The 22,629-nt window shown below is 37.6% G+C and overlaps 1 protein-coding gene across 2 annotated transcripts in view; it reads left to right on the top strand.

The window, feature by feature from the left end:
* The window catches only part of PLA2G4A (phospholipase A2 group IVA), a 171,005-nt gene that overhangs the window by 137,935 nt on the left and 10,441 nt on the right, over positions 1–22,629 (top strand). For both annotated transcript variants that reach the window (XM_045983484.1, XM_045983485.1), the window contains 3 exons: positions 7,103–7,287; positions 20,114–20,309; positions 21,833–21,990. In XM_045983484.1, the coding sequence (XP_045839440.1) occupies positions 7,103–7,287; positions 20,114–20,309; positions 21,833–21,990 (539 nt within the window). The remainder of the gene's footprint in view (positions 1–7,102; positions 7,288–20,113; positions 20,310–21,832; positions 21,991–22,629) is intronic.

Raw genomic sequence — 22,629 nt, 5'->3', positions numbered from 1 at the left:
GTGTCTTTCTTAGAAACTTAGGCTTTATGGATGAATGATGACAGCCATTTAAAAAATAGTCTCAGAGGTCATTTAGAACTAGCAAGAATCTTTAAAGTCATTTTACTCTAAAGAACAGAGAGATCAAAGAAAGTCATTCTCATTGCTTACAGTTCTCCTCTGAGCTAGAATGGGGTCACAGACCTCAGTGTTGCTCAGGAGCTTTTCCTTTCTGCTAGGCTCCCTTCCCCACAGCCCCGTTTTTGTTAGTCATTGTTTTGCTGATGTCAAATGGAAGTTTCCTTTCTGTGTACTATATTACATCTGTTTTATGTCAGGACTTTGATAGAATTACCCAGAATAGCTCCTGTGGTTTGTACCCCTTGCATCCTGCACTCCGCATTTTAACAACTCCCTGGTGGTTTTGCAATATTTTATGCAGACTGAGAGGTGTTCGGGCTGCTAGATCAAATACAGCAGGCCTACTTAAATTTGAATTCCAAACCATATATATGTGTGTGTATGTAGTGTAACTGTGGCCCTTGCAACATTTGGGACCTCCTTGTACTAAACCATTATTTGTTATGAGTCTGAAATTCCAATTTAATAGCATTTTGTATTTGTAGTAGATAAATTTGGCAACCTTAAGAAATGTCTTTTCATTATTTGCACCTATTTTCAAAATGTACTTCATTTTCATCTTCCTTCTTTCGTCTGTTCGTACATTCACAGAGTATTTGCAGAGGACTTGCCATGCGTTTGGTATGAAGGATCCAGTCATCCACAGTACACATGTAATCCTAGCCCTCATAAAAACTGAAATCAGTTTCTGACCTTTCCTTGAAGTTTTGATTCATGGAAGGATTTATATATTTTAGTTAAGAGTAATGGAAACGTAGAGTAAAACTGACACCCAGCAACCCCGATTCTGATGGAACTGTGGATCAGTGAGGCTACATTCCTCACTTCTCCTCTCGATGATGCTTGGAGAATATAGTTCCATGCCACCTGGTCTGACTCCTTTCTTTATTGGGTACCCTTTGAAAGAAGCCTCGTGGACAGTTCTCATAAGTAAAAGGAGGAAGTAGAAAATTTTATCATCTCAAAATACGATATTACATTGAAAGAATGTGTATTCTTTCATTGACCTATTTTGGAATGTGTTAACCTAAAATTGTTTTCAATTAAAAATAAAATAAAATTTTATTTCTTAATGTTGTATCTCCTAAAAATTCTATTTCACTCACTCTGTATATATTCAGTTGGAAAAAAAAATGTGCATGGCATATAGATGCTAATCAAGAGTCTAGTCAGGTCAATGATGAGTTCATTCAGATTCATAATTTACAGACTAACATTGTTTGAAATGACTGTATCTTAGACTGGATTTACTAAATCGATTAGTGCTCTCTCAGGCAAGTCCTCATGAAGGTAGATCCTGTCTATCTCCTGATCATTTCTAAGTTTTAGACTAACCATGTGTGTGGAGCTAGAAGTTAAAAGATTTATCATAATATGTAATCATCTTGGTTCATAAAGTCTTCATTAAAACTTATGTTTATTACACAGGGGCACCTGGGCGGCTCAGTTGGTTGAGCCAGGTCATGATCTCAAGGTTGTGGGGTCAAGCCCCGCATCAGGTTCTGCGATCAGCAGGGAGTCTGCCTCTCTGCCTCTCCTCCTGCCCCTCCCCCCACTCATACTCTCTCTCTCTCTCTCTCTTTCTCTCTCTTTCCCAAATAAATAAATAATCGTTTTTTAAAAACTCTACTTATTATACAGTTATAAATACCATAATTGAATTAGAACGGTAAGGTTATTTTGCCCATTTTTGTACTCCCACCACACAATAGAGATTTTTATCTTATCCAGATATTATATGAGGGAAATCTTACATTTTAGTTTACCCTATGATGATTTTGTTTGTACAGATTAAAATTTGAGTATCTTAGAATTAAAACAATCTCTCAACCTAGAGATGAGAAAAAAATGGTGCCATTTTTGTGTCTATTACTTCACCTTGTAGACAATCTTTTGAAAATAAGAGAAATAATAAGATGAGGGAATTCCTCTCATTTGTTTACTTCAGAATTGTTGTGTACCTTTAGAAACTTAATTTCGGAGAAGCTGTCCATTATTTATGTGGCTTCTTTCCTGTTTACTTTTGTGTTTATATTACTTACTGTGACAAATACCATCTGGAATAAAAAAATTGAGGCATGTGTTAATTTAGGCCGGAGTTCAATACACAAACATCCAAACGTTTTTGTACGTTGTAAATTGAATCTGTGTGAGGTATTTATAAAATGACCATTGCAGGGGCTCCTGGGTGGCTCATTCAGTTAAGCCTCTGCTTCTGGCTGTCATGATCCCAGGGTCCCAGGTTGAGCCCCGCATCAGGCTCCCTGCTGAGCAGGGAGTCTGTTCTCCCTCTCCTGCTCCCTCTGCTTATGCTCTCTCTCTCTCTCTCTTTTTCAAATAAATAAATGAATTTTTTTTAAAAATGACCATTGCAAATATCCATAACTGAACTGCTTTTAAGGAAATGGTACATAATTATAAAACGCAGCATGTTCCATACCTAACAAAGAATCTGATTAATTCATTTATAGGTTTAGAAACCATGTATGCTTTAAACTGTAGGAGGATATTCCCATAGTGGGATTTATCAGACTCTCTCGGACATTCTAGTTGATGTCATGCAATAAATCAGGGTCAAGTTCAAATAAATTTGGAAGAACTAACTCCATCCCTTTCTTCAGAATGCAGTGGGATACTCTAATGAATTTAAGCAGCCCTGCTCACGGTACCTCAAGACAGTACTTGAAAAGCAGCCTGGCATACTTTTGAATCCTGGCTGGGACATTTATTAGCAGGACAGTCTCGAGCAGTTACTTAGCATAAACCTCAGTTAACAATGATAGAAAAATAGAGCCAAACTAAAAACCAACACCTCTGGTCCAGATGGAACCTGGAACCGTAGGACAGAGAGGTTGCAACAGTCCTCGCTATTTACTCCAAGTTTACTTACAAAATAGAAATAATGGTGGTACCTATCTTACAGACTTCCTGTGAAGATTAAAGCAGCATTTTTTTTCCCATTTTATTTATTTTTTTAGCGTAACAGTATTCATTGTTTTTGCACAACACCCAGTGCTCCATGCAAAACGTGCCCTCCCCATTACCCACCACCTGTTCCCCCAACCTCCCACCCCTGACCCTTCAAAACCCTCAGGTTGTTTTCCAGAGTCCATAGTCTCTTATGGTTCGCCTCCCCTTCCAAATTTTTTTTTTTTAATAAACATATAATGTATTTTTATCCCCAGGGGTACAGGTCTGTGAATCGCCAGGTTTACACACTTCACAGCACTCACGATAGCACATACCCTCCCCAATGTCCATAGCCCCCTCCCCCTCTCCCAATCCCACCTCCCCCCAGCAACCCCCAGTTTGTTTTGTGAGATTAAGAGTCATTTATGGTTTGTCTCCCTCCCAATCCCATCTTGTTTCATTTATTCTTTTTTTAAGTAGCATCTACATTAGAAAGAGGAGTTAGCCCAAGGCATAGTGAGAGTAGGAAACACACAATATAACTGGGCATTACTTTAAGCTGTTGATCATCTACTTCTCAAACCTATTCGATCATGACACTCTTATTTTGTGTATAGAACATCTGTTAATATCTTGCAAAACTGTTGTTTGCAACACAGTGAAGAAATACTACTTCCTGTCAGTTTATTTAGAAGGCTGGAACCATGGTGTTTAGCTGCATGTCAGAGCTGGGAATTGGCAAGGTGATGATTTGTCTCTTAGATGTCATCTTGGATATAAAAGAGGAGAAAAGGAGACGACCAGTTTCATGACAAGAAGGAGGATAGCAAACAGAATATGAGAGAAATGGCCTATTTTTGGCAAATCTTTTAGCTAAAATTCAAAAAAAGCACTCACTGTAGGAAGCCAAATAAAAATATTTGTGAACTGTCATTATACTTTATTATATTAGGGGAAATCACTGCATTATAAAAAAAATATATTGCCACTACTGTGTTTTTAATACGTTTGTGTTTACTTGTGATTAAAGACCCGTATTAATGTGGTTTTAATGATGGACAGCTGCGTGTGTAGTTAGCTTCTCTACACTGTAATCGCTGCTTCTTAAGTTAGTCATTTTAAACCTTCTCAGTTCTATGACCCCAGCAGTTGCTGAAATAACTGTGTGACACACGGTGCAGACAGTTCAGACCTGGGCCTGGCTTGGAATCCTGACTCTCACTGTGCAAAACTGGACCTCTTGGGTCTTAGCTTCCTTCTCCTTCAAATGACACTAATCATACCTCCTTTGTAAGAGTCTTAAAAGGATACTAAATCTCATCTATGAAATTTCTAATACATGAGAGACACTCAAAATAAATAAAGCTGCTTTTAGGAGAAATAAAGGTACCCAAGTAATCAATATCCAGCTTCTTAGTCAAATATTTAAAAACTAATAAAAGACAAAGACCCACAATTGTTCACCTCTAAAAAGTTTACATATGTAATCTTGTATTTAAAAAAAATTTTTACATATGTCATTTTTTTAAAAAATTTTATTTATTTGACAGACAGAGATCACAAGTAGGCAGAGAGGCAGGCACAGAGAAAGGAGGAAGCAGGCTCTCCGCTGAGCAGAGAGCCCAATGCGGGGCTTGATCCCAGGACCCTGGGATCATGACCCGAGCCGAAGGCAGAGGCTTTAACCCACTGAGCCACCCAGGCACCCCTACATATGTAATTTGTTTTTTTAAGATTTTATTTATTTATTTGAAAGACGCCACCATATGTAATTTTTAAACAATAAACATGTCAGAGGAGTAAATACTAAAATCATGTTTGAGAATGTATTTTTTTTTCCAGTGTTACAGTTCTTAGGTTCAAGTTTCTGTGATGGATAGAAATTTAAACTCTTGGCTGGTAGCAAAATACTTTCTCATTACAATCCACACATACTTAATAAGAAAGGAGAATTAACCTGGAGATAATTATTTACCAAATAATTTCTCTTTTCTCTCCTTGTTGGCCTACACAGTCACCTCAGATATAGCAAGACTCTTCTTTTTTTTTTTAACATGGCCTACCTTTCCATTCAGTCATACATTCAAATGTATGACCTTATTCTTGTCTAAACCACTCCCCCATACTTTTTTTTTTTAAAGCATATTTGTTTTTTTAAGACCATTCATTCACACCTTTTCTCATTTACCAGTTCGGGTAGTACAAATCACCTCAGCTGTAAACTTTTTTCCTCTTCATTCTTAAACACACTAGTATATGTTTATGACATTCACTTGTTATTCAGTATTCTAGGGATGAGAAATTTTAATAAACAGAAGAGGAAAAAAATCACATGCTTCCCTGTTAACTGTAAAACTTAAAGGATAATAACATTTTCTTAAGTAACTAAGCCTAGATTGAATTTAGAACTGTTTCGATTCACACTGAATAAACATCAAGCCTAATTATTTCATTGATGTGTTTCATACTTTAATGATGAGAAGGATTGTGGGTTTAATGGGACAGGAAGAATTTAAAGATTTGCCTTTCTTTGGGATCCCTTGCTCTTAAACATAATAAAATTCACTATGAGAGAATTATAGTCAGACTCTTGCTACCAGCCAAGAGTCTAAATTTCTATCCGTCACAGAAACTTGAACCTAAGAACTGTAACACTAAACTCTGAGTTATTTAGATTTAGAAATCTAAATAAGATTTCTAAATTTCTTATTTAGAAATTTATGGAGGAAACTAACACACGGTGGGTTCCCACCATGTGCTGACCATTTTCCTGGAAAATAGGTATTAACTACCTTGTTTAGGGAATTTTATAAACACAGTTCAGTCTTACCCTCTAATTTTTACTACTGCCTCTGTGAAAGGGCTTACCAAATGGAAGTGACTAGCTTTCTCAGAGTTCATAACGCATGTCTAGTATGAACATCTTCACTCTGTTCTTAAATGTTCCAGCGTTCTTAACGGAACATGTGTGAGGATTGCATGTCATTTTATTCAGCTCAGTCAGTTCAATTCTGGTCACATGTCTTTTTTCTGGGAAGTGAATGAGGAGCACCACACATAAACATGAAGAGAAGCATGCTGCCATTTTCTATTAAAACAAATGACTTTTAGACCCTGCTTTCTTCCAGATCCCTTTGCCACCTTATTCTACTCTCCTCTAATACTGTAGCCACACTGGGCTTCTTGCTGTTCCTCAGACCTACCAAGTCTGATTCTGCCTCAGGGCCTTTGCTCTGGCTCTTTCCCCTTCTTGGAAAAAAATATCCCCCTATATCCTTGGTTGGCCAGTTCTGTATTACTAATCTTGTGGTCTCAGCTCAAGGTCTTCTTCTCAAAGAGGTCTCTACTGATTATCCAACTGAAGTTACTCCTTGTATATGACCCTCTGTCATTTTCTGCAATGTATTTAATAGTGTCTGAACTGGGTATTTGTTTACTAATTTATTAGTCATGTGCTCTGTTAAAGTGGAGTTTGCATCTTGTTCGGCATCTAAAATAGAGCCCAAATCATAGCAGAAAAATACATGTCCGCTGAATGTGTTGACTGGAATATTTCCTTGGACTCCTGTCACCTTGGGAGATGCAATGAGGGATACATTCAGACTTTGCCACTCCCCTGTTCTGTCACCATAGAGATGAATTTATTTCATCCTTCGTTTATAGATAGCATCTACCTCACATGTGTGTTATGACTTAAAACAAGATCATGTCTGAAGGAGTGTTTCTAAGCCAGTGAAAATCTAGGTAAAGTGAAGTAATACTGTTAAAGGAATCATGATCACAGCTTAGAGTTAATGCCAGGGCCTGAGGAAGTACTTTCCATGCATTGTCCCACTTCATCCTCACAGCACCCTTATTTGATCTTTATCCTGAAAGTGGAAATTCTTGAGTTAAAGACTAATTCATTTATAGTTGCTGAAGCAGGAAGGACCAATGCCCAGTTCTGTCTGACTCCCCTGAGGGCCTAACCATATGAAATTGTGCTCACAAATTAACATTAAAAATATTTTAATGTTCTAAATGATGTTAAATGGTCACTTAATTCATTCTTTTGTTTCTTTCCTTTTTAAAGATCCTGATGAATTTGAGCAAATATATGAACCTCTGGATGTCAAAAGTAAAAAGATTCATGTCGTGGACAGTGGCCTCACGTTTAACCTGCCATACCCCTTGATCCTGAGACCTCAGAGAGGAGTTGATCTTATTATCTCCTTCGACTTTTCTGCACGACCAAGTGACTCGAGTCCTCCGTTCAAGGTAAGGAGAATTTATATAGCGTTCCATTATCTAGCATGTTCTTTTGAATGCCTTGCAGATACTTTGGTCCTCTTTCCTCTAATTTCTTATCCCTTGAGCCTATTTTTCTACATTACTGTGAATCATTTTTTTAGAATACAGATGTGATTCAATCACTTCCCTTCTGAAAGAAACTTGTAAAAAGAAAAGGAGAAAAAAGAAAAAGAGAAAACTTGTAAATGATTTCACATGGCCCACATTAAAGTTCATAGTCTTAAGCAGAACAAGAATTATGCCACGTATCTGAAGTTCAAGGAAATTAGGCTGAGATTTGGATGTTAGCACGTAAAAGATAATTAAAACCATGCATGGGGAGTTGTACTTGGAAGAGATGACATAAAATACTATTTTGAAGATTCGACAGCAATTATCAGGGGAAAATCATGAAAATCAAGGAAGTGTTCAGTGTTGTGAGGATCAGTTGAAGATATTTAACAAGGATATCTTCGGTGAACTGGACAAAGGCAGTTTCAATAACATTGGGAGGGCGGAAATGGTACTGCAATGACTTGAAGGAGGAGTGGAAGAAAGAATAGTGGAGATAATCCTGTAGACTGTTCAGGGAAGAAGGCGTGTGCTGTATGTGCAAGAGGTGGGGAACAGGAAAACTGTGTATATGGAGAGGTGGGTTGTTAATGGAAGAGACTTGAATGTGATTAAATGCTAATGGCTGGGAGTCCTTAATGAAGATGTTGGAAAATGGAAAGATGGCATGTATTGTAGGGTCATAGCCCTTGGAAGGCTACATGGGTGAGGAGTGCAAAGGAGATACAGAAATACAGGTGGAGAGTAATATAGAAACGATGATATTGGGGCAGGAGGGGAAGAGGAAGATGATGGTTGTGATGGAATGTCACTGTTAGGCATGGAGAGGGGAAGTTAAGAAAGTACTCATCTGATGACTTCTCACTGTTGTAGAAACTAGAATTCATTGTTATCTTTTGAGAGTGAGAGGGTGGAGGTGGTGGAGCCAAGATCCTGGGGAGAATAAAAGTCTGCCTCTGAAGAAATGAGAAAAAATTCTGAACAGGCAACATAAGTTCCTTAGCAGCACTGTGGCCTCTCTCAAGTGAGACCATGAATGTTACTGTTCCTCCACCTGGAGGTAAAGTGAAGCAAACCTCAAACTTTCTTTAGACACCTCTCAAACATTATCTTTCTTGACTTTTGCAGATAGAGTTTCAGTATGAAGGACTTAGTAGATTCTTCTAAATATGGCAATTTTCACTGTGTATCTGCATTTGTTATATATATAATATACATATATTTTATATATATATATATATATATATATATATATATATATATATGGTGAACTCCTTGGGAACTGGAACACTATTTTGAATGTATGTTTTGTTTTAATCATTTGGTTCTAATTGTATTATAAGTGCTGGCCAAAGTGTGAAGAGGTCATTTTTTTGTGAGTGAATGAATGAAATGCTGTGAGAGTGATGGAGTTATTATCTCCCAACCAGGAAGAGTCAGTGATAACCCAGGTCAGCCAGAAAGAGCCAGTGATAACCAGGTCAACCAGGAAGTCAGTGATAACCCAGGTCAACCAGGAAGGGCCAGTGATAACCCAGGTCAACCAGGAAATCAGTGATAACCCAGGTCTTCTGACATCTGCTTTCCTTCCCATTATACTATGATGAAACTGCTCTCAAGACTAATAGTAGCTATCATAAAGCTCTTTAATATATACAGTCTCATTTTTAAAAAATACTTTCACATTTGATAATTTTTAGGCAGTTACTGGTATTCTGACAAGAAAACAAGGGTTGGTGAGATGAGAAATTTCATCATATGAACAAATTAAATAAGATAATGGGTGAACAGAACATAGCCCAGGACCTACCTAGGAAAGTGCTAGTTAAGAAGTGGGCAAGCTGGACCAGACTTCAAGGCGCCAGAAGGACAATCTAATGATCTTTCCTCTTTACAAACTGCCTCCTTTAAACACATTGTACATGTATTTTTTTTCTGTGCTGTGCGCTCTGTGCAGCAGCTAATGATAAACCATGGTTCTTGATCGCCAGAACATTTTAGCTTTCTTGGGGGAAAGGCTTATACACAAGAGTCACTTGGAAGGAAAAGGAGCAACTTACTGTTAAATAGTTACTTGGTTTTATATAAGCATGTGTGTTATGGGAGATCCATATAAGAATAGATCGGTGTGTCTGGGAGTAGATGAGCAGGACAAAATAGTTCTAAATAAATAGAACAGGACAAAAATGGCCCAGGGATGGTAGTGACCACATCTGGGGAGATGGAGTTATCTGATCAGAAGTGATAAATATTAAGCTCCCATTAGGAGGGCTTTAGGGCTGGATGATGGGAAATAGAGAATCAGTGAAGACTTTGCAGCTGACAAACAACTTCATGAAATTGGAATTATAGGATGATTAATCCCACAGTGGAAAGTAGGACGAATTGGAGAATGGAGAGCAAAAGATTAAAATTAAGAGGGATTTACTACGGGGCACCTGGGTGGCTCAGTCAGTTAAGCATCCGACTCTTGATCTCAGCTCAGATTTTGATTTCTGAGTCATGAGTTCAAGTCCTGAATTTTAAGAAATGTTTTAAAAAAATTTTTTTAAGAGGGATTTATTATAATCAAGATACAGAATAATGAAGTACTGTACAGCACAGGCAACTAAGAAAGCCAAAAGCTGGATTTGATGATCCATGAGCAGCAGTGGGGAGGTGAGTTCCAACGGATGACGCTAAGATGATAGCTTAGAAGCTAGTTCTGGAGGTGGAAGACACTGTATTATTCATTTCACCAGTGGGAGTGTAAAATGTCAAAGCCATCATTCTATACATGAATCACAGCTCTACTACCTCATGACTTAATATTGGAAAGGTTTGAGGATATCACTTTGTACCTCTAAAAAGCAGCATTGTACTTTGTTGTAGTTTTTAAATGGACTTTGATTATTTCTAATTAAAAAGAATATATAATTACTTAAAAAATTTGGAAATTTGGAATATATATCATTTCTGTTATTCATAAACAATAGCTGCTATTTTATCATTTTTCTTTAGTCTTTCTTCTGTGTGAGAGTGTGTGTGTGTGTGTGTGTGTGTGTGTGTGTGTGTGTGTGTATCAGGATCGTATTCCTTTGCATTCTGCTTCTTTCTTCTTAAAATTATATTGTGAGCATTTTCCTATGTTGTTAAATATTTTTTAAAGATTTTATTTATTTATTTATTTATTTATTTATTTATTTATTTGACAGAGAGAGACACAGCGAGAGAGGGAACACAAGTGGCGGGGAGGGGCAGAGGGAGAAGCAGGCTTCCCCCTGAGGAGGGAGCTGGATGCGGGTCTTGATTCCAGGACCCCAGGATCATGACCAGGCCAAAGGCAGATGCCCAATGACTGAGCCATCCAGGCGCCCCATTAAATATTTTTTAAACATAATTATAAACATAGCGTGGTATCTCTATATGTGAGTATGGAAGAATTTTTTAACAACGCTCTGTTTTCAACTTTCAGATTATTGCTATCTTGTCACTTTCTCTCTAGTGATTATCCTTGCACGTGAATTTTAATCACACTTTTTAAAAATTTTATTTGATTTTTTCGGTGTTCCAAGATTCATTGTTTATGCACCACACCCAGTGCTCCATGCGATATGTGCCCTCCTTAATACCCACCATCAGACTCACCCATTCCCCCACCTCCCGCCCCTCCAAAACCCTCAGTTTGTTTCTCAGAGTCCACAGTCTCTTGTGCTTCGTCTCCCCCTCTGATTTCCCCCAATTCACTTTTCCTCTCCTTCTCCTAATGTCCTCCATGTTATTCCTTATGCTCTGCAAGTAAGTGAAACCATATGTTAATTGACTTGCTCTGCTTGACTTATTTCACTCAGCATAATCTCTTCCAGTCCCATCCATGTTGATACAAACACTTCTCCAAAGAAGACATACAAATGGCTAACAGACACATGAAAAAATGTTCATCATCATTAGCCATCAGGGAGATTGAAGTCAAAACCACATTGAGATACCACCTTATACCAGTTAGAATGGACAAAATTAACAAGACAGTAAACAACAGATGTTGGAAAGGATGTGGAGAAAGAGGAACCCTCTTACACGGTTGGTGGGAATGCAAGTTGATGCAGCCACTTTGGTAAACAGTGTGGAAATTCCTTAAGAAGTTAAAAATAGCTACCCTATGACCCTGCAGTTACACACTTTTTATTAATTGCTTAGGTTGGGGGCGCGCAGGTGGCTCAGTCAGTTAAGCATCTATCTGCCTTTGGCTCAGATCATGATTCCAGAGCCCTGTGATCGAGCCCCATGTCAAAGCAGGGAGCCTGCTTCTCCCTCTCCTTCTGCCCCCACTCCCTGACTTGTGCGTGCTCTCTCTCTCTCAAATAAATAAATATTTTTTTTAAAAAGTCAAACTATTCACAATATGACAGAAAGAAAAAAACACTTTGCTTCAATTTTTTCCCTTTGGTTGTGATAGTAAATAGTTTGTCATGGTTATTGTATATTCATGTTTTTAAACTACTTTTAATTGGATTGTATTGCTGCTATTCATGAAGAAGTATTATTTTATATATTAAGGATATTAAAGTTTGTCTTATTTTTGCAAATATGATCTAATGAGTCATTTTTATTGCAATTTTTATTGCTGATGATTTTAACGTTTTTAGTATTTATGTAGTCACTTCTTTCACTTGAAATTCCTATTTAACAAGATCAGGCCCAATCAGATTGATACTTTTTTTTTAAATTTTTTTAAAAGATATTATTTATTTATTTGACAGAGAGAGATCACAAGTAGGCAGAGAGGCAGGCAGAGAGAGAGAAGGAAGCAGGCTCCCCGCCGAGCAGAGAGCCCGACGTGGGGCTCGATCCCAGGACCCTGGGATCATGACCTGAGCCGAAGGCAGAGGCTTTAACCCACTGAGCCACCCAGGCGCCCCGATACTTTTCTTTTTATGATATCTTAAAATATTCTAATTCAATATTTTTCAATACATTAGATGTATAATAATACAGTCCCTCAAAGACTTTTTTTTTACCATTTTATTTATTTTTTTCAGCGTAACAGTATTCATTGTTTTTGCACAACACCCAGTGCTCCATGCAAAACGTGCCCTCCCCATTACCCACCACCTGTTCCCCCAACCTCCCACCCCTGACCCTTCAAAACCCTCAGGTTGTTTTTCAGAGTCCATAGTCTCTTATGGTTCGCCTCCCCTTCCAAATTTTTTTTTTTTTAATAAACATATAATGTATTTTTATCCCCAGGGGTACAGGTCTGTGAATCGCCAGGTTTACACACTTCACAGCACTCACGATAGCACATACCCTCCCCAATGTCCATAACCCCCTCCCCCTCTCCCAATCCCACCTCCCCCCAGCAACCCCCAGTTTGTTTTGTGAGATTAAGAGTCATTTATGGTTTTCCTCAAAGACTTTTTAAACATTATTTGTGATGCTTCCTTTATCTCATTACTATGTTATTAGCGTAGAACACCTAGATCTGTTTTGTGTTTAATCTGTTGTATTCCATTGATTCATCTGATGATCTGACAATTCTTTTCTCAATACCACACTGTATTTTAATAACTATAACTTTATTATGTTTTTACCATCTTAGAGTCTGCAGTCACTCCGTATAGAGAGAGTTACAAATTCTGTAGACATTTCCAGCTGTGCAGTCTCATAGATGTGATTTAGAATTATTTAGTCAGTTCCTTTCATCTCACCCTTCTTCCCCATATGTATATATTTCCTTTTATTACTGATTTAGTATCACATAAACCCATTACTCTGGCATAGTGAATTGTATTTTCAGAGACTTGATATAAAGGAAATTGCAGTATATTATATATCACTCCCCCCCCTCCAAAAATGAACCTCAGAAGGTTCAAAATGAACAAAATGAATTTTTCAGACTCACTTGGAATATTGAAAATGATTTTTTTAACTAATGAGTGTTATGACTGCCATTATAAAACATGTATTTCTTTATGGATCTGAAAGATTACCCAAATATAATTTTTTTTAGAGAGAGGAAGGGGTGAGGGGCAGAGGGAAAGGGAAAGAGAGAGATTTTTTTTTTTTTTAAAGATTTTTTATTTATTTATTTGACACAGAGAGATCACAAGTAGGCAGAGAGGCAGGCAGAGAGAGAGAGGAGGAAGCAGGGTCCCTGCGGAGCAGAGAGCCTGATGCGGGGCTCGATCCCAGGACCCTGAGATCATGACCTGAGCCGAAGGCAGCGGCTTAATCCACTGAGCCACCCAGGCGCCCCAAGAGAGAGATTTTTAAGCAGGTTCCACGCCCAGCACAGACCTGACGCGGGGCTCAATCTCACAACCCTGAGATTATCACCTGAGCTGAAATCAAGAGTCAGACACTTAACCAACTGACCTGCCCAGTGCCCCCCAAATATAATTTTTAAATAGATAAGACACTACATTATTAATGCTGAAGTAGGACACTTATTTTATTTTTTATTGTTTTTAGGATACTTATTTTAGATAAAACGTTTAAAAGTTGATGAGGAATCTACAGGAAGGTTTTTGAGAGGAGAGGGGAAGCTCCAGTATAATATCAGGATTTTATTAAGTCGATTAAATAGTGAATAATTTTCTGTTCTTGAGAAATATGAATGCCATTTGTATTAAAAAGAGCAGAGCAAAAATGCTGGACCAAAAATGAAAACCATACACTTTATTTCACAATTACTGATAAAAGCATTTCATAAGAATATTAAGTCTCAGATTTTGTCAGGGAGATATGAATGATAGATATCATGGCTTTTGAGAGCAGCAATCACAGTTTTTAATATATCTATTGTAACTGGCCTTGGAAACTGATGACGTCACTATCAGTAATACTGGAGGGGGGGTTTTGTTTTGTTGGTTTTTTGGGTTTTTTAGATTTGTGAGCACATCTGGATATAAAGAGCATGATTCTAAATAATATTCTTAGTAATCGATTTAAGAAGAGCAGCTCTGTTTCATTTTGTCAAGTTTCTTTTTGTTAACCCTTTGATAGCTTAGATATATGCCACGCAAAATTTATTTCACCATTAGGGTCCATCCAAGGAGAATTCTAATAGCATTTATCTTTAATGTTGGTCATGAAAATAAGCAGGGTCTTCCTATTCAAGTCTGCAAAAGAAACAGACTGTGATTTTAGGGAAAAAAAAAAAAAAAAAAAAATTTTTTTAAGAAAGCTTTGGCTCTGGTGAGGAACCAGCAAGGAGTATAGGAATTTTCAGAGTTTACCACTAGAGTTTCTTTTTTTCTTTTGGCTTTACTAAATTTTATGGAGAGTACTAGATTAGAGTTATTATGCCATAAGTAATGTTATTTTATATTAGGTTGCCATGTATTGAACGTAAATCTAACTCAGTTTTTCAGTGCTCTTAAATGCTTAATGAGCAGAACAATGGGTTCATTTTCTTAAAAAATGAAAGAAGGAAGGAGAGAAGAAGAGAAGGAGGCAATGAGGGAAGGCAAAGAGGAGGAGGGAAGGAAGGAAAAATTGGAGATGAGCTAGTCTTCACAAATGATGGAAGTAATGTACCTAAATTGACTTCATCTTTCTGTTTTTCACTTAAAGCCAAAATTCCATCAAACTCTCTCTCTCTCTCTCTCTCTCTCTCACACACACACACACACACACACACACACCAGAAAAAGAATTGTATTTTCCCACACGAACCCAATTGATTTGTGAACATTGTGGCATGATCCTTGTGTTAGAGCCTCTGCAATACGATTTACTTCTGACTTGTGTTTTGGGTCGCTGCCCCATCATGGCGGAAAGGTCCAAGTGTTAGCTTTCCGGGCATTGATCCACCATGGCTGATAAAGAGAACTGCCTGTTTGCTCAAGGTAGCATTTACAAATTTACCTCAAATATTAGTTTCTGAGGGCTGCCATCACAAATTACCACAAACGGGGGTGCTTAAGACAGCAGAATATATTCTCTCACAGTTCTGGAGGCCAGAAATTGAAATCAGGGTTTCCTCTGGGTCACCCTCCCTGCAAAGGCTCTGCAGGAGAATTTGTCCTTGCCTTTTCCAGCATTTGGCAGATCCAGGCTTTCCTTGGCTTATGGCTGCATATCTCCAGTGTAGCCTGGACACTGCTCCATATGGCCTCTCCTCTGCCTGGACACTGCTCCATATGGCCTCTCCTCTGTGTGTGTCTTCTTATGAGAATATTTGTCATCAGGTTTATGACCCACTCAGATTACCCATGATGATCTCATCCTCAGACCCTCAGCTTAATTACATTTGCAAAAACCCTGGGAGGGAGACAAACCATAAATGACTCTTAATCTCACAAAACAAACTGGGGGTTGCTTGGGGGAGGTGGGATTGGGAGAGGGGGAGGGGGCTATGGACATTGGGGAGGGTATGTGCTATCGTGAGTGCTGTGAAGTATGTAAACCTGGCAATTCACAGACCTGTACCCCTGGGGATAAAAATACATTATATGTTTATTAAAAAAAAAAAAATTTGGAAGGGGAGGCGAACCATAAGAGACTATGGACTCTGAAAAACAACCTGAGGGTTTTGAAGGGTCAGGGGTGGGAGGTTGGGGGAACAGGTGGTGGGTAATAGGGAGGGCATGTTTTGCATGGAGCACTGGGTGTTGTGCAAAAACAATGAATACTGTTACACTGAAAAAATAAATAAAAGGGAACATTTGCAAAAACCCCCTCTTCCAAATAAGGTCACATTCATATGTCCTGGGACTGGGTAGGGGGGTAAGAACACGGACTTCTCTTTTGGAGGGCCCCCAATGAAACCAATACACCTTATTGGACATTAAGGATAAGATGCCTTGTGATGAGTAGATACACCCAAGATTACGTTCTCTACATACTTTGTGAAGGTATAGTAACATCTTAGTTACTAAGTAACAGGAACTATAAGGTGCTATGTAAATTCCATTATTATTATTAAATATGCAAAATTATTTTCACGCCTGTTGCATTATAAAGTTCTGAGATCCTAATACCAGCATGCTTTTTATTGCCAGTGATGATGATCATACCCACAAAATATTGAATTCTTAGTTGTAGTTTCTGTCCATTGTATCTTCTATTACTTGCTTCACTTTTTTAAGATTCAATTTATTTACATATTCACATGCATATTTATACTTATACCTCTTCCCAATCCAAAAATAGACTGTAAATATTGAGAAACATCATAGGAAGCACATCCCCTAGGTGTGTGCATAGAAAAAGCTCATTTCCTCTTGAGAAAATCTGATTTATTATATGTAAATATATATTATATATTTATGTATTTTAAAGGTTTTTTTTTTTTTAAAGATTTTATTTATTTATTTGACAGAGAGAGAGATCACAAGCAGGCAGAGAGGCAGGCAGAGAGAGAGGAGGAAGCAGGCTCCCCGCGGAGCAGAGAGCCTGATGCGGGGCTCGATCCCAGGACCCTGAGATCATGACCTGAGCCGAAGGCAGCGGCTTAATCCACTGAGCCACCCAGGCGCCCCTATATATTTATGTATTTTAAAAATACATATAAATATATATTTATCCACATGTAAAAATAAATAAAATGGCGTATATATGCCACTCACACTATAGTTTGAATATATGTCTGTGTCATTTAGACTGCTTTTCTTATCCTTCACAGTATCTTAGTACTCAAAAATTAATATATCTTATAAATTATCACTTTGAAGGGTACTAGCAAATTTTTATCTCCACAGAAAATCATTTTAGTACCATATAAATTTACCAGGAATTAGTTTGTGGAAGTCTGAAGTATCTGAGGTGTCGAGCAGCCAAAATGGACGCTTACGATGGGCATATCGCCCTAACTTACAAAGCAGCCGTGTTCTTGCTCAGGGCATTCTTCCAAAATACCCCTTTCAAACTTGTCTGCTCTAGTCATAGTCTGGGTCATTGTTTCTCAGTCTTTACAAACAGAAACGAGACATTAGGAAGGAGGTAGTTTTTCCATCCCGTAATCACCGTCTCTACAGTCATCAGTTTTTAACCTTTTCCACAGAAGGATCGTATCAGGAAAGGGAAAGTTTCGATGCTTCCTGATTCCAGCATGAGATATCTATCTAAAAAGAGCTTGGTCTTTTACCTCACGAAGTTCCCTTTTCCTCTTCCTCCACACATCCACACATGGTTAGTCATCCTGAGTCATGTTTGTAAACACTAGAAAGCTCTTTTTTTTTGTCTCATTCTCACGCAATTGATCCGCAGGATGAACTTTTGGTTTTATTTTGGTGTTGAATAATCTTGATTGAAAAATTGTGAAAGTACCAGACAAGAAATAAGCTGAATAATTCAACTGAACAGGAAGGAGCTAGTGATAAAAGAATAAAAAAGGAGCTAGTGATAAAAGTTTCCTTGAATTTCCACATATTTCAAATATAAATATATTACTATATAATAAAATATATTATTTTTAGTAAAATATATTTTTCCTACTAGTTTATGCAACAACTGCTTTAATATACTTTAATATACATTAAATCCTTTGTTCTCCCAGATTTTTATTGTAATGGTACTGAGAGTTGATCAATGTAAAATTCACAGCATTCCAGAAGCATCAAGAACAGTGAAAGTTCAATGTATATTTTTCTATAAATTCAAGGTGCTGTTTATATATAAATATTTAAAATATATATATAAATATTTAAAATATAAAATATTTAAAATATAAATAATATTGTTAAATATAAATTACTGAGTTTTAAAAAACACATTATCTCGTTTAATCCTCATAGCAATCCTGAGGAAGATAATGGTATTAACTTTACATGCAGTGATAGAAAATGAGTTGCTGAGAAATAAGAAACAGGTGGAATGTAGGTGAAATGGGGTTGGGAGCATACTATTTCAGGGATAGTGAATAGCCTGGTCCCTGTTTGGTAGATTGGTTGGTTCTTATGATTCCCATGGTGCCATTAGGGGACTATTACTACATACACACTACAAAATAATTTCTTTCCTGTTGACTTGTAGTGGCTACGCAGTGTGTCTCAGACCACCCAGCTAGTAAATCAAGGTGACTGTGTTTGAGGTGGGCCTTTCCGTCTCCACAGCCCAGGCATGAAGCCATCCCTCTCATCCTCTGCCCCTATCATACTGTACTATGAAATCTATTTTTTATCTTTCCCATTGATTTATGATCGTCCAGGATTCAAAGACAGCCAAGTTATGCCTAGAACATAGCAGGTATTCAGTAACAATTGTAGAATGAATTAATGTACACTCGGAGGAAATAGTCCTCATATACTGCAAATCCCATGGTGAATACTTTTTCATAGCATTTACTACAGTTTTAAGCAAAGGAGTTAATTGATTATTATCTCTCACTCACCAGGCTTATAAATCCCATAATGACAAGAGTTTCACTCATGGTGATGTCCCCACCTCTTAGCATTGGAGCTTTGATTTGCAGCTAACAGTTATCACCGAATAAATATATGCGATGACAAAGAATAGTTAAAATAACTTAAGATCGTAATGATCATTTCCCTAAAGCCTCATCGCTATGGGAATTTCTCTGTACCTGTCTCTCTTTCTTTTTCCTTTTCTTCCCTTACTTTTCTCTTTCCACCTCTTTTCCTCTCTTCATTGGCATTTATTTATCAAACTTCTGTATAGAAGTGATAGGGGTCCAGCACCATTCTAAATATTGCACGGACATTATTTGATTCTAATGGAAGTCATGAGATATACATTATTATTATCATACTCATTTTGTAGTTGAGGCTATTGAGTGTGGAGGCATTAGGAAATATGCCCATGGTCCCACAGCTTGCATTTGAACTCCAGCAATCAGGCCCCCCCGAGTCTGCCCTTTTACCACTGAGAGTCTGCTTCTTATTTTTCCTATTATCCCTTAAGCTGTACATAAATATAAATGAGCTGTATTTATGGCATCTCTCCATATTGATTTATGCTTTCTTGTTTAAATCTAATACTGCGTGTGTGTGCTTACCCACTACATTTGTCAGCCTTGATGCAGAAATAAACCTAAAATCTCAGTGGCCAACAACAAACATGTATGTTTCTTGGTCATGTTTCATGTCAGCAGCTATAGATGAGCTGCTGTCACTCTGTCTAGGTGTCCTCTCATTCTGGTGGGGATGTATAATTCTCATACCAGGAAGGAAGCTAATAGGTGGAAACCATCACACCATCTGCCACACCCATTAAACTCCTAGTTTCCCTGTCTGGCCCATTCTTGGTCACTACACATAGAACATTCTGAGTCTAGAGGCTAAATTCTTTTCATAAACAGAAGCAAAAAAAAAAAAGCTGATTCAGAGTAATTCAAATATATTTGTATACATAAAATTTACTCCTTTCAGTTGGTTGTGTTGAGAAGGTACAGGTGAAAATTCAGTACCAGGGTGTTCCTCATTTTGTTTCATCATTCTTTGACTCTGAAGGGTTTAAAAATGTTCACACGGCTTATAAAATAGCCAGAGCCCTAATTTTTTTTTTCTATAACAATTACATCACTATAATTACATTCCGTTCAATTCATCAGTAAATTTTCACATGCCTTCTATGGAGTGAGCTCTATGCCAAGAACTAACATTATAATGAGTTTGTTTATAGAGTACTTTTATGATTTTTTTTTCAGATTAATGAGCTTCTTGAGAAGGGTCATTATTCATTTTAGCAAGGAGCACATTGCTAGCACAGTTAACACCTGATGAATATGGAATGATGGCTAGACCAAATGAATAAATGAAAACTGAAAATTCCCAAATGCATCTTTACTTCTCCTCCACAGGAACTTCTGCTTGCAGAAAAGTGGGCCAGAATGAACAAGCTCCCCTTTCCAAAGATCGATCCTCAAGTGTTTGATCGAGAAGGTCTGAAAGAATGCTATGTCTTTAAACCCAAGAATCCTGATATGGAGAAAGATTGCCCAACTATCATCCACTTTGTTCTGGCCAACATCAACTTCAGAAAGTACAAGGCTCCAGGTATGTGGGGAATAAATTATATTCTGTGAAGTAGAGATCTGGTAAAGGAACAAGACTCATATTAAGTAGGTTTATAATGGCACTTGCTGTACCAGCTACGACAATTCTGAATGCTTCCCTTACCTTGATAAATAGCTACTATCCTGAGACCTCAAGTACTTTCCCTCTTTCTCACTCCAAGATTCCCTGCATTCTTCATAATTCAGAAACTGAGTCGTCAACAACTGGCTCAATAAAAATCTCTAGGGCTTTACTCAAAACCTGGGCTGATGTTACTTCTGATTAATTGGCACCCTTGACTTGGGGGTTATTAAATATTTTGAAAATTATCCTTGCAAGGGAGCCCTTATTTCAGAACAAATCATGCAAAAATTCTGGGAACTTTAAGTGACCACAGGATTAATATAATCCAAGAATACAACATAGATGTCATTTCAGATTGTTTTGTTATGTTCCACAGAAAAAGAGAATCATGTTCAAGGCATGGTTGTCCTGCTTTATTACATCCAGAGTCTATAGATTCTTCTATATCCTGGAAAATACTGATTTACAAAAGGAGATCTAGAGATTGATGGGCAGGATACTCAAGGCCTAAAAATCTTATTATCCTTGGACCAGAAAGTGCAGTTATGACAGGAAAGATATGAAAGATAGTTATGGCAGATTTTACATGGGACGATGGAGAAGAAAGGGATCTTCCAGATGGTGATGGAAGACCGAGAAGGGAGGTTATTACAAGTCATACTTCAAAACAAGAGAAGGAAGAATTGGTGGGCATTTTCAGTTACCGAAAAGTAGAGTACTTAAAACCTAGAGAATTTTCTATCAAATTTCTATCTAATTTTCTATTAATTCTCAAGGAGAGACTGCATAGGGGATTCCTGTGGCATGAACACAGTTAGATAATGTTTTAGTTTGGATTCCCCCAGAAGCAGATTCCAGGAAAAGATCAAGTGCAGACTGTTCATTTGAGTGGACCTAGGAAATGTTACTAAGGATGTAGGGAAGTGATAAAGGAAGGTAGACAACAAAAGATGTGTCCGTAAGCCAACTACCATGAGGTGCATTTGATCCTGTTGAAAAAGCCTAGGAAATGGAATAGAAACTATGTTCTAGAATCATCCTTCCTATTCATACCACAAAAGGCAAAGGAACTGGGGTATTTATATCCTAACTTCCTAGAGTCTTTGGTTGACTGCTGCCTGGGGGACAGTGTTATTTATCAGAATTTACAGCCTGCTGCTAGCAAAACAGACACACACACACACACACACACACACACACACACACACACACACACCCCGTTGCAGGATGGGGTAGAAAGATGCAGATGCCGGCCATTGGAAGTTTCCCAGATAGAACACCTGGATATCCCAACCCAGGCAATATGGCTACAGATCCCATGACCCCACTGAGGGCTCTCTATGTTATGTTTACAGCTATTTGTATGTGTTCTTCCTTGGGTTTTAGAGATATTTTGCTGTTTTCAAAATCACACCATTTGAGACTATTTTAATATTTAGGTGTTCCAAGAGAAACCAAAGAAGAGAAAGAGATAGCGGATTTTGATATTTTTGATGACCCTGAATCACCATTTTCGACCTTCAACTTTCAATATCCAAATCAAGCATTCAAAAGGCTACATGATCTCATGCACTTCAATACCCTGAACAACATTGATGTAAGTATTTCCTGTGATCATTGACAATGTCACATACTTCCATATCACATGAACATAACAATACCTTTTTAATTCATTAAAAATAAAAATAAGATTTATGATCGATACCACCCAAATCGTACCATTTTATTTTTGTACATTATTTTATTACTCTCCAGAAGAACACTGTAAAATTCACAAATAAGAAAAAGTAATCTCCCCAAATTGGCAGAGCCCATATTTTGTATGATTATTTGATTGAAGGATTGGTTAATATACTCAGCTTCTTTCCCAAGGTATCTGATGTATTCATCATCTGATAAAAATAAGTTATGAGTAGGAATAAAAGTGATAAAAAGGAAATGTAAGAGTAGGAAAGTGAGTGTAACCAGAAGTGTAGTTAATCTGCTAAAGTATCACGAGTTTTCATAGATACACTCATGCTTTTAAACGCATTTATTTTTGTACGTCTTGGGAATGTTGCCAAAAGTAGCAGCCTTCCCATTTTTAGCCCATGAGATAACAAGTACACTTTGCATTAGGAACTTCAGAAACAAGTCATCTCTTCATTTAGGTCATCCCTAACCCCACTATATCTGCTACTAAGACTCCATGACTGTATGAAATTCTGTAATCTTTAACTCACCATTTAAGAACACT

This window comes from Meles meles, chromosome 17, assembly GCF_922984935.1.
Source record: "Meles meles chromosome 17, mMelMel3.1 paternal haplotype, whole genome shotgun sequence".
NCBI lineage: Eukaryota > Metazoa > Chordata > Mammalia > Carnivora > Mustelidae > Meles > Meles meles.
Note: the sequence above shows the minus strand (reverse complement) of the source record. Positions and strands in the feature narration are given on the sequence as shown.